The sequence below is a fragment of the Ixodes scapularis genome, unplaced genomic scaffold, assembly GCF_016920785.2.
Source record: "Ixodes scapularis isolate PalLabHiFi unplaced genomic scaffold, ASM1692078v2 PGA_scaffold0__279_contigs__length_252992795, whole genome shotgun sequence".
NCBI classification, from domain to species: domain Eukaryota; kingdom Metazoa; phylum Arthropoda; class Arachnida; order Ixodida; family Ixodidae; genus Ixodes; species Ixodes scapularis.
In genome coordinates this window covers 107,320,057-107,333,438 of record NW_024609835.1, presented here as the reverse complement: position 1 = coordinate 107,333,438, position 13,382 = coordinate 107,320,057, and the positions used below count along the sequence as shown (strand labels likewise).

Genomic DNA, 13,382 nt, shown 5'->3' with positions numbered 1-13,382 from the left:
GCAGTGTAAAAGAGCCGTTTGGTGCGGTTTCAAAGCTGATGACGTCAACTCGCTCCATGAGACCCAGTTAATGCTTTCGCATTAAAATCATGAGCCATTTCACTCTGTGATGGTGGATGACCAGCGAAGCTGTTTAGCACACGACACAGACCTGCCCCAAGGAGCCGGAGGAAAGTAGACACGCGCAACGGGACCACCACACAGGAGAGCGGAAGGAAAGAAAACTAGGCACGCAAGCACTTGGAACAATGACAAAGAGAGGGCGGTGCGAGCGTAGACATGGCCGACATAGGTCGCACAGCGGCAAATCTTTGAGAAACCTTTATTATCTACCCGAGGGTCTACTAATCTTGAAAATGGTGCCTATTGATAACTAACCTACCGAATAGACCTATTGCTGAATTACATAAGCATCAATGAGAATGCAGGGAATGGTGTTCCACGCGCCGCACCTGCCGGCGTCTGCAGCAGTAACTGTTCTAAACCAAAAGCCTAAAACAAATGGCATCTTGCAAGCTCATTAGTCAACGCTTTATTTTGGTTATTTACTCCAAATCTTTTGTACAAGGAAGGCGTGCACGTGCGGCGGTGCGAGCATAGAGTTTTCAGTCACTGCACATGAAAAATTCACGGAACCCTAGCCATAAACAGCTTCACTATAAATATGTGACTGACAAAACTAGCAAGCAAGACTGCAAAATGGAAGGTTGCCCTCAAGTCAATGGCTTGGATGCATTCTAGCACAATAGTTTAGAGTTTGCATCGCTCAGCAGGACATTCCCACTGTTCACCTTGTCCTCCCACTGGCTTGCTGTTTGATGGCCAAAGCGTGTATTTGCCTCATATGTCATATACAAGAAAGAAAAGTTTACAGATGAGACAACCAATTATCGTTTTTAGTGTTACGTCTATGGCAAGAATAAGGAGCATGGAAGCGGTCTCAGCAAAGGCAACACCCTGGACATGCAAAAAAAAGCAGAAATTTGTTTAACTTTGTGGGGTAGTTATCACTTTCCCCAGGTATTAGATGATACGTGACTGCATGCTTTTAGGTATGTTTATATACCGTAAAATACTGGGAAAGCGCCCACCCCACTTTCACTGAAAACTGGGTTAATCTAGACATGGTGATTGCCCGGTTAAACCGGGCACTTAACATATAATTTGCAGAAATTTAAAGTTAGAAAAATGTTAATAGTGGGCACTTGAATGAAGTGGGCGCTTCCACGATATTTTATGGTACATGCGATTAAATTAATGCGAGACATATTTTGAACACACGCGAGAACGTTTAGTGCCACTCTGCCAAAAAATATATAATTAGTAAACAATGAACTGATGCCCAGGTATCTCTGACAAAGTCACCTATGGATGTCTCATTTTCGGAAATCTGACACCTACACATCATTGTTGGCTGAGCTGTGGAGTGTGCCCAAACAAGTGCTTCAAAGTCACTGGTACAGACAAAGAAAGTAAACACACTTCTATTGTGTGTTGCTCACATATTCGTCCAAATACGGTATACTTCTTAACAATAAAATCATTTACTTTTCCCCCCTGCTTCTGGCACTTGACGGTTCATTAACACAAGACCATGAAACGAAACGGAACACTGAGTCTATTTACCTGGTCTAAAATAGATCATAGTCATTCTTATTAGAAGAAAATAGGTGCTTGGCCTCTGTTTTCAACCGACGAGAGTTACCTGCTTTGACGCCGACACAATCACATCGGTATGGTGCCTCCACAACGTTGGTTCAGAGTTATCTAAGCGAACACAACTCGGTAAGCGACTGTGGCCAGTAAAAAAGGGTACTATACCAACAAATTTAGAAGATAAAAAAAGAAAAAAAACATTTTCTGCCTGTTTTAGAGCAGCATTTGCACTTGGGAGCAGGATGGCAGAGCGAAAATGGATTGGTGCATTATGAAGCAATCGGCGCAGTGCTTCCACCCGAGCTAGGTCCATTCCAAGTCTTGCTCAAAAAAATTTTCCATGGCAAGTAAGTTAAGCCCTCCAAAGACAGCTCACTTTTGTGGGAGTGCAGTTACTATGCACAGTAATGACAGTACTATGTGCATGATCACGAAACGGTGTAAGAGCACTGAATTCCTCAGAAACAGACTCACTCATTCCGTCTCCCATGGACTTCCTGACAGTGACCGGAGTGAGAATCACAGGAAAGGTACAGTCTGCGATCTGGTTGTCAATCTGAAAACAGAGGAAACCTTGAGTGATTTTCTTCGAAAGATTTGATGCGAAAGGTGTTCCAACCTGAAGCATGTGGAGCTTGGCATGGATCATGCTCTGATGCAAGGACCTCTTGTACGATGCCCAGATGCCAGGCCTTGCCAGTCTGCGGATGTCTTTCTTAGGATTGGTCATCATCTTCATTTGTTTGAAGTCAACCTAGAGAAGCATGAAAACGTTCTTCGATATGCTGGTGCAGCAATTGTTAATTTCCACACGCTAAAGTCCTTTAGGCATTTACCTAGAGTCATTATGTAAAAAAAACACAGGTCACGAACAAAGTAGCATTGAGACACAGAGCTTGGTCAAGTGTTGCTAGAGACTCAGGAGGCAAGCTCAGGACAGGATCGGGTGCAAATCTGCTCGTGTCGGAAATGAAAGCATGCTGATAAGTCCAACACCATAACATAGTTCCCTCTTTTCTTTGCACAACTTATCTGCTCCCAGGGTTTACATAAATTGGGATACTAGAGTAAAGGGGTTCTCTGATAGAACAAAATATATTTATTTATACTCTATCAAGTAATACAAATAAAATGAGGCCCCAAAGACTGTAATCTTGGGATATTAGGGTAAGTCTCCACAAATAGGGAGCTGCTGCCCACCTCATAGCCATTGACCATGTGCACCGAAGATGGGTCACGGTCAAGTCTTCGGAGATTGCTGTATCTCTGATACTGTGTTTCCAGCAGGTTGGACTCCTTGGCACCGATGCTCTTGTAGAAAGCCTTGGTCTCTTTCTTGGATTCCCACTTGACTCCGGATCTGAGGCACAAAGCTCTGTGTCACTGACAAACTAGGGCAAAGGCAAGCTAGTAACAATCCTACATCATGCAAACTAGCCCTTTGAGAGCATAGGCTGAAATCACAAGCACTGCCCACAAGGCAGTGAATAACAATGCGTCTGTCCTCAAAGGTTCTGAGGATGGTACCTGACATTTTGGTCTGATGTTAGTGAGGGCTCTCTATCGGAGCTCAATTTCAACCTATATTGACCAAGAGCGTGATAATAGTGGTAGAAGTGCAAGACCTTTGTTTATATGTATCTAGACTCAAGGAATATGGCAAAAGGTCAAGTTATGATCGTGTCAGTGTGGCCAAGCAGTTTACCTTCATGAATATTTGGATCTGTCAATCACAAATCCCTTTTCACTGATCTCAATGATCAGGGTTTTGCAAACTTTATAGGAAACTGTATGGAGACTTTAACAATAGTACTGACTCTCTGCAAGTTTCCTTTCCCGTGAGAATTTACATACAACAAAACCAGTAATACAAACTTCAGAAAAAGTAATGCAGGAAACACCTATGCTTGTAACTGGAGTCAAACTTACCCTTGTATTGACATGTAGACAATCTCTCTTCTAGGGTTAGGAGCCACAAGAGAAACCCCCACAGCTTGGACATTGAGAACTATGTCATAGAGGTTTCGCTCCAGCATTCCAGACTAGAAATGAAAGCAACATATAGATACAAACCAGCAAATAAGTGCATAACTTATAGCACACATGAGAAAGGTTAAATCCTCTGTTTCTCAAAATTTTTCTGTTAGGAGCAAACAGTTCTAACCAACCTCCTGTATCCTGACCACCAGCTGGAAATCCTCAGTAAACAAGACTGTCCTCTGCTTGCCATTCAGGAAAGCTATCCAGTACAGTTTTTTGTCATCTTTCAGTTGCACCTGGTCGCAGTCATCCTACAGAGAGCCAAACATTTTCTCAGTTAAACTGGAGACAAGTGTTCACACACAGATTTTAAAGCATACAATTTTGCTGTACAGTTCAGCACAAACTGTCCAAGGCCTCTCTGTAAGAGAGATCTGGTGGATGAGCACTTACTGGGACATCAATGCTTGCTCAGTATTTTACGGCAATGCATTACGTGTTAAAAAGATGAAAACACTGAACCACAAATTGCTGCACAGCATGTGTCCTGTCTAGGGGCACCAGAAATTCTGCTACAGTCGAACCTGGTTATATCACACTTGGGTACTATTTTGAATTATTGTTTATATCAAGCAGTCTAAACATCCCCTTGAAAGTCACATGTAATACTATAGGAGCATAGTCTTTTTGTACCAAAGTCCCCTGGCATTGACACAGGATATAGCGAACAAAGCCGGCCGCCTGTTGCTTTTCCTGCAATCCGATTGTGCGGGTGGCCAGCACATCACTTGCAGTGCCGGGCTGGCAGACCGCCAAACCAGCCTACACGCTGTAAGATACGCAGCAGGGAAGAGGTTAGCAAAAGCAACGGGAAGAGCAAGCACACTCAAAGGAGAGCAGAAAGGAAAGTGCTTGCTGCTGGAACGATAGCCTGCACCCTTTCCCCGGACACTGCTGATGCTGCACGACTCTCTAGCCCCAAAATAAAATACGCAAAAAAAAACAAAAAAAAATTTTCCTAAAGTTGAGTGTGTCAACGACAACGGTTGTACAATAACACTTCGAATGCCTTAGCTTTGTTTACCTTTCTCTTTTGCCTTTCTTTTTTTGCTGCCTGAATTTAGTGAGCTTTCTTTTTTGTTGCTTGCTTAACTTTTAAGGGGGGACATGGCCTCGGAATTCAAATTTTTCAGAAAAAAATGTTTTTTTCAAAAATGATATGTTTGTGCTTATTAACTTCTAAAGAATGGTTTCAGAAACTTTCATTTAAAAACATGCAGGATATATCACAATAAATTATTTTCAACATGTCGGCAGCCCTCCAAGTCAGCAGCGAGCAAGTTCTTTGCATTTTTTATTTAGCGCCGCTCCATACTCATTTAATATTTCTTTATGCGTCTGGCTTTTCAGTTTTTCTTTCCATTTTTTAAATAGTATTATTTTCTTGTTTTGTTGCTTATTCTGTGTTGAGGTTCCGGCCAGGCACACATGTAAGCGGGGCGAAGGGTTGGTGTTTGTGGTCTCCGCCAACTACGCTCTACTGTTTTTAGCAGCTCTTGGATACTCTATTGGGTAAGCTCCCGCTTGTCGCAACCTTTTGTATCATTAGATGTGCCAGGAAATTTCAACTGGAGCTTAATTTCACATATTTTTGTATATAAAAAAATTCATATACAGTGAAACCCGTTTATAACGAACAGCAGGAAACACTACGATCAGTTCGATATAGCAAGTAGTTCGATATAGCAAAACCCACTTACAAAACCGAGCTACGACTTTCCCGGCGATTAAATATGGATCTTTAAATCGCTGCAGCCACCCAGATCCAGCGGTGAAGCCCTCAATGTTCAGGAGGGGTGCAAAATCTCTTGCCTTGCTTTGCAACATTGGTCCGGAGACCAGCAGGTTCCGCGCACAAATGTCCAAAAACCATTGGTACAGCGCTTTTTCCACCTTGCCGTACGCCGGCTTGCGGATGCGCCTGCTGTCCGCATTTAGCCGTTCACGGGCCTTGTCTCGGATGGCAGACTTGTTTTTAAGAATTGTACTCAGCATACTTCTGGGGATCTTGTAGGCAGCGGCAACGTCTGATTTCTTTTCGCCGTGCTCCACACAACTGATGATGTCGACCTTGTCGGAAAGTGGCAGAGCCTGCCGCTGCTTCGTCGTCATTTCGGGCGCGAACTAGCTGGCCCGTACAGTGAACAGGAAGTGCATTGGGGACAAGAAAGACGACAACAAACAACGACTAAATAACGAGAAGAAAGGAGGGAGGGGGAGAGAGAGAGAGCTTTGCCTGTGGTTGACGCTTTCAACGGCATGTGACAATGCTATGGAATCTGAAATGCGATAGGCTTATTGCTTCTTGGGGCGTGGTGTGTCAAGCCCCAAGTGAATGCGCAAGGTGAGGAGGGTCAAACTAGAGTTCCTTCAAGTTCTCTTCGGCGGGACATGAAGGCCCCCAGGTCAAACTAAAGTGACTTTAGGTGAAACAAGGCGCGAAGGGAGAGGAGGCGAGAACTTCTTTTTCTTTCTCGTCTCTTCGCTTCCGCCTTGTAACAACGCGCTAGAAAGGTTTTTTTTTTTTTTAGCTTACCTACGTTTTTTAATTGCTTTTCTTCGTAAGCAACCGCTTCGGTTGCTTACAAAGATTTCTTTTTTTTTTTCTGTGCCCTTCGGAATCGTTTTTCTTCGCTTATTTTTGTTTGCAGCTCGAGCTTTTGGAATTTTTTTTATTTCCTTCACTTTTTCGGGCGAAGGCATTGGCTGAAAGACGATCGTTTGCGCATTTTTGGAAGCCTTCCCAGGGGGAAAAAGTTCGATATAGTCAATCTGTTGTCCGTTACAAAAAGTACTTTTCACATACATTTTGATTTAAATTTTTCGTGAGTTCGATATCGACAATAATTCGCTGTATGTGGGTTCGTTCTAAACGAGTTTCACTGTATTGAACTGTTTTACAATCCCTTTTGAATACAATATATCCGGGATCGACTGTATACAGACCCTTCAGTTCCCTTTTTCTTTTCATGGAGACACATTCGCCTCCCACGCATTAAAGAAAGGTAAAGAAAATAACTTGAGCAAGCCGGGGAAGAGCTAAACTCTTGAACAAAGCATGCATATATTTGTTCTTCTTTTGGTTTATGAACAATATATGTATAAGGCCTAGAAAAAAGGGAGTGCAATGTTTCAGGGGTGTGCAACGAGTCAGGACACTATTATGGTGCAGTCTTCTTTGAACACGAGATCCCCCATTTGCCACTACAAGAAGCCAGAGGATGCACCCATATGCACGTCTGAAAATTGGGGTATCAATCTGGCGTTTCCTTCAGTCCTACCCTCGACCCCCGATTTCAAAGGCAATCAAAGCGAGTCGAGGCCCTTGAGCATACCATGACCAGGTCAAGTCTGTTTAGATTGGAGCTCTCCTCTGTGCCCCAGAGAAGGCATCGCTTGGCCATTGGGTTGTCCCAGGTGTAGTGCACCGTGTACTTGGGTGGCAGCGTGTAAGTGCACGTGTCCTTGAAGATTCTGTAGGGAAAGTACCAATTTTATTTGTGCATCGAGGGCAGGAATTGTAGAAATCACTAGCAAAGTAAGATAATAACCCAGAAAGAAAGTTCCATAATTTGTATAAAGAAACATGTTTCAGGAATCAGGTATTCTAAATGTGTTTCAATAAAGGTTGTAGCAAGGGTATGGATGTTTTTATGATAAAGCCTATCTTTCATCAGGCGTTTTAAAAAGGTAAATAGAAAGAATATTTTAAAGAAAACATAGGAAGACATTTCTGCAGAGAGAATGATTTGTTTAGCAGTAAAGATCTTTTTAAGATATTAACTACCACGAGGCTCCCTAAAGCAATGTAGTCAATAAATGCTTTTCCTTTCTTTCGTCATTTCCTCTAGGTATACTACCAGGTAAACATGCGAGATGTTCCCGAGTTTGTACACAAATTAGGCACTGAAAGTGAGAACGAAAATTCAAAGGGTGCGAGAGAGAGCCGGCAAAGGTTGCATGCCTTGAATGCAAAAGGAACAAACCCGGACGTTATGCACTGTCTCCCTTTTTGGGTCTGTTTTGCATGAAACTCACAGTATGTCAGACTATTTTTGACCAAATGTTTTCCACTGGAGTGCAACAATAGGCTCGTTCGATTTACCTATGCATCCTGCATTTGTGCAGTACTAAAGTGTAGGGTGGTGTACTTCCAGTCGTATCTCAATACACAGATTGGAAATACACTGTCCTTCACTTTTCTGCACCGGTGCAGGAGGTGCAGGTAAATCGAACGAGCCTATTATCTACAGAAAAAGCTCGAGGTACACCTAAGCAGTTTTTATGAGTTGTGAATGCGAAAGCATAAAAGCCCCTCCGACGATGTAGATGCTAGAGGCGGCGCCATGTTCGTCGGCGTCAAGACGAGCAGAAGCACTGCCGACGATGTGGATGATGGAGGCGACGGCATGTTGGTCGGCGGCAAGACGAGCAGAAGCCTCCAAGCGCACGCCAACGTGTCCGTTTTAACTGGCGCGGGGCCCTTAGTGGCATAGGGTTGGGGCGGTTAGTTTTATCAGCGCGCTGGCGGCACGGACACGCAGCGCCATCTGGCGGCGGTCGTTGAAACTGACACACGCAGTGGCCAATGGGAGCCTCGTTGCCGTGTGCCAGCCAATGGGACCTTTGGAATCAGGGAAACTAGGTGACGTTTTCGCGCTTCAAACTGATGACATCGGCTCGCTCTATGAGACAGTTAATGCTTTCACATTAATATGCAAAACTTACGCCTGGCAGTAGCTCAGAGTCATGCCGCTGTGGTTCACCATAAGGACCGGAGACAGGCCTTCTTCGTAGTCGCTGAAGCCTACCACGGCGGCGCTTTCCCCAACCTGGCAGTTCATGTACATCCCACCCTTCTGCAAAACATGTTTGCAACGCATTGCACCACAGTCAGCGGGGTCAATGACAGAAGCAATAAGAACAGCAAACGAACTTGGTACTGAAAATACAAAAAATAGAAGACCTGGGGCACGTTTACCTTATTTGGGATTTTAAGCAGGACAAAGTTTGTCTCCTTGCAGGAGAAGGGAACGGAGCACTCTTCTGTTTTGGCATACTTTGCAAACAGTTCCAGCTTCTGTACCTCTTTGGGCCACAGGGCTACACACTGCACAAATACCAGGCAAGAGGACAACTCGGTATACATCAGAAAAACATTGGGTTTCCCAGATGAGCACAACACTGAAAAAAAACTTTTCTTACCGCACCAGCTTCCACCTGAATCCATTCGGTGTTTTCAGAGTATTCCTTGACCTCAATGGCAGTCTAAACGAAGTTTGAAAAATAGTCAGCTTGATCTCGTACACCGAGGCCCAACCGAATGCTTTTCACTGGACGTGCCCGTTTCAACCATACATGGACAGTTGATGCGTACCTTACAGTTGTTGAGGATGAAATAGTAGGGTGTGAAGGTCACTATCCTCGTCAGACCAGTTGCACTCAAAGTGATCCCAACACTCAGCTGGAATGAAAAAAAAAAGCAGCATTTGAACCTTGAGGGATTGCAACCATAAAGTAGAAACCAGAAGACAGTTTTTTCGTACCAAGTAAGAGCGTCCGTCTTTTGACTTTGCCACTATGGTGCCAGAGCTCCCCACAGCATCCAACGAGAACCTCTCGGACCAGTCAGAGTTGAAGATCTTAATAGCAGCCTTAAAGAGAAAAAAGTCGGCATAAGCGAACTCTAATACCATGGCAAATCGCCGAAACCAGTCGCCACCATTCCCTTAGCCCTTGCCTCAAAAAAAACCTCAAGAACACATAATAATAGCAGCTAGCACTTTGATAAGAGACATATTTTTTTTAGACTACTTTGATTCTCAAGAAGCTCATAGTCACTGACCGGATGAAAAAGACAAAAAGGTCCTTCATTTGTCCTCCCTATGGTGAAAGCTTCCTAAATTCAATAATGTTTCGGCATCTTAAAATGTACAGTGGAGGGCAACAAACGAGTTTTAGAGGCCGGGCATTCAAGGAAGACGCCCCACCGCTCTCAACCTGTCACTGACCATAGTGTCATGCCGAAATGTGGGGTGTCGTTCCAATGCTTTCCAAGTTCCGACTCAAGTTCTTCCCACAACCTTCGACAACCTCCATGTTCTGCTTGGACTCACCTTCTTCTTGGTGAACAAAGTCTTGGAGCGGTATGAAAACAGCACTGGTTCTTCAGAAGTGGCAGGGTGTGGGATGCCCACAGAGTCTTCAGTCTGGCAACAACACAAGTGTTGCATAAGGACGGATTTTTCAACGACAAAGTACAACGTCAAAACAACCGTGCATTACTTTGTGCTCTCCGGAAAGTGCTTTGTGCATTGCAAAACAAGTAGAAAATTCGTGCAGCTCCGACAAGAATGGGTGCCAACAGAAGAAAGAAAATGAAATGCTCATTCACGTAAGTGTGTACATAGTGCTATCCCCACTCTAAAAAGTAAGAACTATGACAAGTTGTCTCTGGTAGCTGTCCAGTCCTAGATACATGCTGAGGTCCCATCTAAAATCCTGAACTTTTTACACATGATAAACACCCCAACTCTAATGTGGCAATCGAAAACTTTCAAAAGATACCTGCTGTGACAAAGTGTTTGTGAGGGCTGGTTCTTTTTATCTTATACATACAAGTAGTACTATTAGAATTGTGCATATATATATTTTGGAATAGCAGTTTCGAATAGTACACTAGTCATATTTTCAAAAGGTTGATTGCGGCAGGCTAGGCTCGTTGGGCATGCTCCTTACTGAGCACCGGTGCACTGTGGACAAACTAAACTTGCGGAGCTCACTTCCACATCTGTTGCTTCTTTGCATTGCACTAATGCTTGGCAAGAAGCACACTCAATGGGGCTAACTCACCACGATCAACGCTTCGAAGAATAAGGATATTGCAGTTGCACGCTTAGAGCAAAAGCACAAGTGGGATGGTGCACGTGCATTCACTTTGTGAATGCTGCTATCTAAATTGCTGTAAAATTTTCAAAATTAAACTTTGGCTATTACGCAAGAATATCTGTTCGACAGAGATCCCCTGACAACCTGCAAGCATTATCAATGATTGTCTTTTCTTTCGTCGGATTTGAGACTGAAGAAGGAATATTTACATAGAGCAAGAAGATTTATAAATGCTCCCAATTAGGTATAATGGGTCATCTTTATAAATTTAGCTTTATGTCAAATTTGTTATTTAATTACCATCCCAGTGTAGGCATTGAACTTTTTAAGGCCACGGTTCATAAATATAGTTAGATTAAAATTGATTTAGCTTAGAAATGAACAAGTGGATGTTTGGAAACAACCTTCAAAAATTCAGCTGGGTTTTTGTTTAAGCATGGCGCAGTAGTGAAAGGCTTGGAGAAACTAGTCAATGTTTGGCTAAAATATTCAGCCAAAACCACTATTTGCTTCGAACTCAAATTTTACCATACTCACAAGTCTAAAAACAACCATTGCCAAGCCTAAATTTCACACAGCAATGCTTGCAGCCACGTATTAACTTGTTTGGACTTGTTGTAACAATTGAGATTATAGTGCAGCTGCATTGAGTATGTGTTTTGTTTTTGAATGTAGGTGAAAGAAACTACTCAACTATAGCCCTGATAACATTATTGTTATATCAGGGGGAATATACGACAAGATTTGTATTCACACAAAGATTAATTTATGAGATGGCCAGCAACTTTCCCAATGCAATACAGTAGACCTCGTATAATGAAGCAAGGTTAGTATATGCCTGTGATATACTAGTACAGGAATTTGAAATACTGATATAATCAACAAGCTAATATATACTTAAAAGAAAAAAAAACTAACTTTAATAAAAAGTTATGAGCCATTCCAGACTGGAGTGGCAACAAAGAGAAGGTGGTGCGAGCATAGACATGGCCGATGTGGGTCGCACAGCGGCAATTCTTTTAAAAAACTTTATTATCAACCTCAAAGTCTACTGATCTTGAAAATGGTGCCTATTGATAGCTAATGTACTCAATAGATCTATTGCTAAATTGCCCAAGCATCAAAAAGAATGCAGGGAATGGAGTTCCACGCGCCCATGTGCCGGCATCTGCAGCAGTAACTGTTCTAAAGCAAAAGTCTAAAACAAATGGCATCTCACATGCGCATTCGACAACGCTTTATCTTGTTTATTTTCTTTTAATGTTTTATACGGCGAAGGCTGCGCATGCAGTGGTGAGAGCGTAGAGTTTTTAGTAACCACACAAAAAAATACATGGAACCCTAGCCATAAACAGCTTCTCTGTAAACGGAATTTTAACTGTAGTTTTAACAGTTTTTGTGAACAGAAAGTCGGGGCATAAATGACCTGATAAGATTAGACATAACACAATCCCAAGACTGCACAAAGCAAAAGACGACACACATACACAAGGTCTCTAAAAGGTTTTCTAATATAGAAATGAACAGATGATCTCACCTCTTCCGCCTGAAATACACAAGGTAACGACACAGCACAGTACAGAATTATTGACTTTAAAATATGCTCTACCAGAGTAAGCAGTTTAAAAACAGTTTTTCCTAAAGTTAATAAAAAAAGAAAAGGGAAAGAGAGGTTTCACATGGGTTGGATTTTCTCATCATATAGACCATTCCATTTAGCGCTCTCTGGGCGGCACCATTTTGTTCGACTGCAGCGCCCTCTCCACACATCCGGGAAGTTCAGTGGGTTCGGTGGGGTAAAACGAGAGAGAGGGCACGCCGCCGACTCCGCTAGCAGACGACAAACCGGGAGGTTGCCGTTCTCCATCTTTGGGCTGTATCGGCGGGCTGTACCGAACACTGAACTCTCGCTCGTGGCTGCCGTTGTGAAGTGGTTCGCGTTCTTAGAACAGTTGTGGCTACTCCAAAATCAGCCTATAGTCTCGGTTGCTCTATTTTGCTAAATGATAAACTAGCATATCTTTTTTCCGTTACTTAAATAGCAGTTGAGTCAGCCGGCAGTACTACCCTCAACTACTGCGTGTATTGCGGCAGGAGAGCACGTTTTTATTTATTATTTCAGACTTCCACTCATGGTCGCTAAAGGCCTACACCAGTACGAACTTTTGTATAGTAAAAAAGGTACAGCAACCGGATTTTCTTTTCGCCAAAGAGACCGGCCAATCTGACACAGTTTTCCCTATTTTTGTTTTTTATTTGCACGCAGGTAATAGTGCAATTCGACCCTGTGAGTTTTTTTATCTAGCATAGTATTACACGATAACTGGCATACCAAAATCTGCGCATCTGCGCTTGAAAGTTCCAAAACGACGCGATTTTAAACAGAGTTTGCACGCCAGCCGGACGCTAGCTACAGCCCACTCGGCGGTGCGGACGGCTTGCGGGGGAGAGGGGGAGTGCATTTTTTTTCTCTTTTACCCTCTCTGCTATGACCCTAATGGAACGGTCTATATTTTAAGAAAAAAGACTACCTGCTACCAACAGTTAATTTTTATTTTAAATTAAAATTTCAGTATTTACAATAAACCAACCTTATTTTACAGCAGTTATAAAACATGATAAAAACTGGCAGATAAAAATCGGGGGTGGCCATGAGACCACATCCAAAAGCAACGGATGAAATCAACACCAACAATAAACCAGCCTCACAATCATCAGCTAGCATCGCAAGCAAACATGCCTGTCAGACGTGAGCAACGATGACATGCAAGCATGCGCAGATGTGCTGACAAATTTCC

The 13,382-nt window shown here is 43.1% G+C and overlaps 1 protein-coding gene across 1 annotated transcript in view; it reads right to left on the bottom strand.

The window, feature by feature from the left end:
- Positions 1-13,382, bottom strand: part of LOC115310468 (vacuolar protein sorting-associated protein 13) — a 178,434-nt gene that overhangs the window by 29,988 nt on the left and 135,064 nt on the right. The window contains exons 52-63 of the mRNA XM_029968867.4: positions 9,813-9,905; positions 9,243-9,350; positions 9,074-9,160; positions 8,902-8,964; positions 8,678-8,806; positions 8,425-8,555; positions 7,032-7,170; positions 3,825-3,947; positions 3,586-3,698; positions 2,857-3,016; positions 2,276-2,410; positions 2,131-2,212 (exon numbers count right to left, since the gene is read on the bottom strand). Of these exons, the coding sequence (XP_029824727.2) occupies positions 2,131-2,212; positions 2,276-2,410; positions 2,857-3,016; positions 3,586-3,698; positions 3,825-3,947; positions 7,032-7,170; positions 8,425-8,555; positions 8,678-8,806; positions 8,902-8,964; positions 9,074-9,160; positions 9,243-9,350; positions 9,813-9,905 (1,363 nt within the window). The remainder of the gene's footprint in view (positions 1-2,130; positions 2,213-2,275; positions 2,411-2,856; positions 3,017-3,585; positions 3,699-3,824; positions 3,948-7,031; positions 7,171-8,424; positions 8,556-8,677; positions 8,807-8,901; positions 8,965-9,073; positions 9,161-9,242; positions 9,351-9,812; positions 9,906-13,382) is intronic.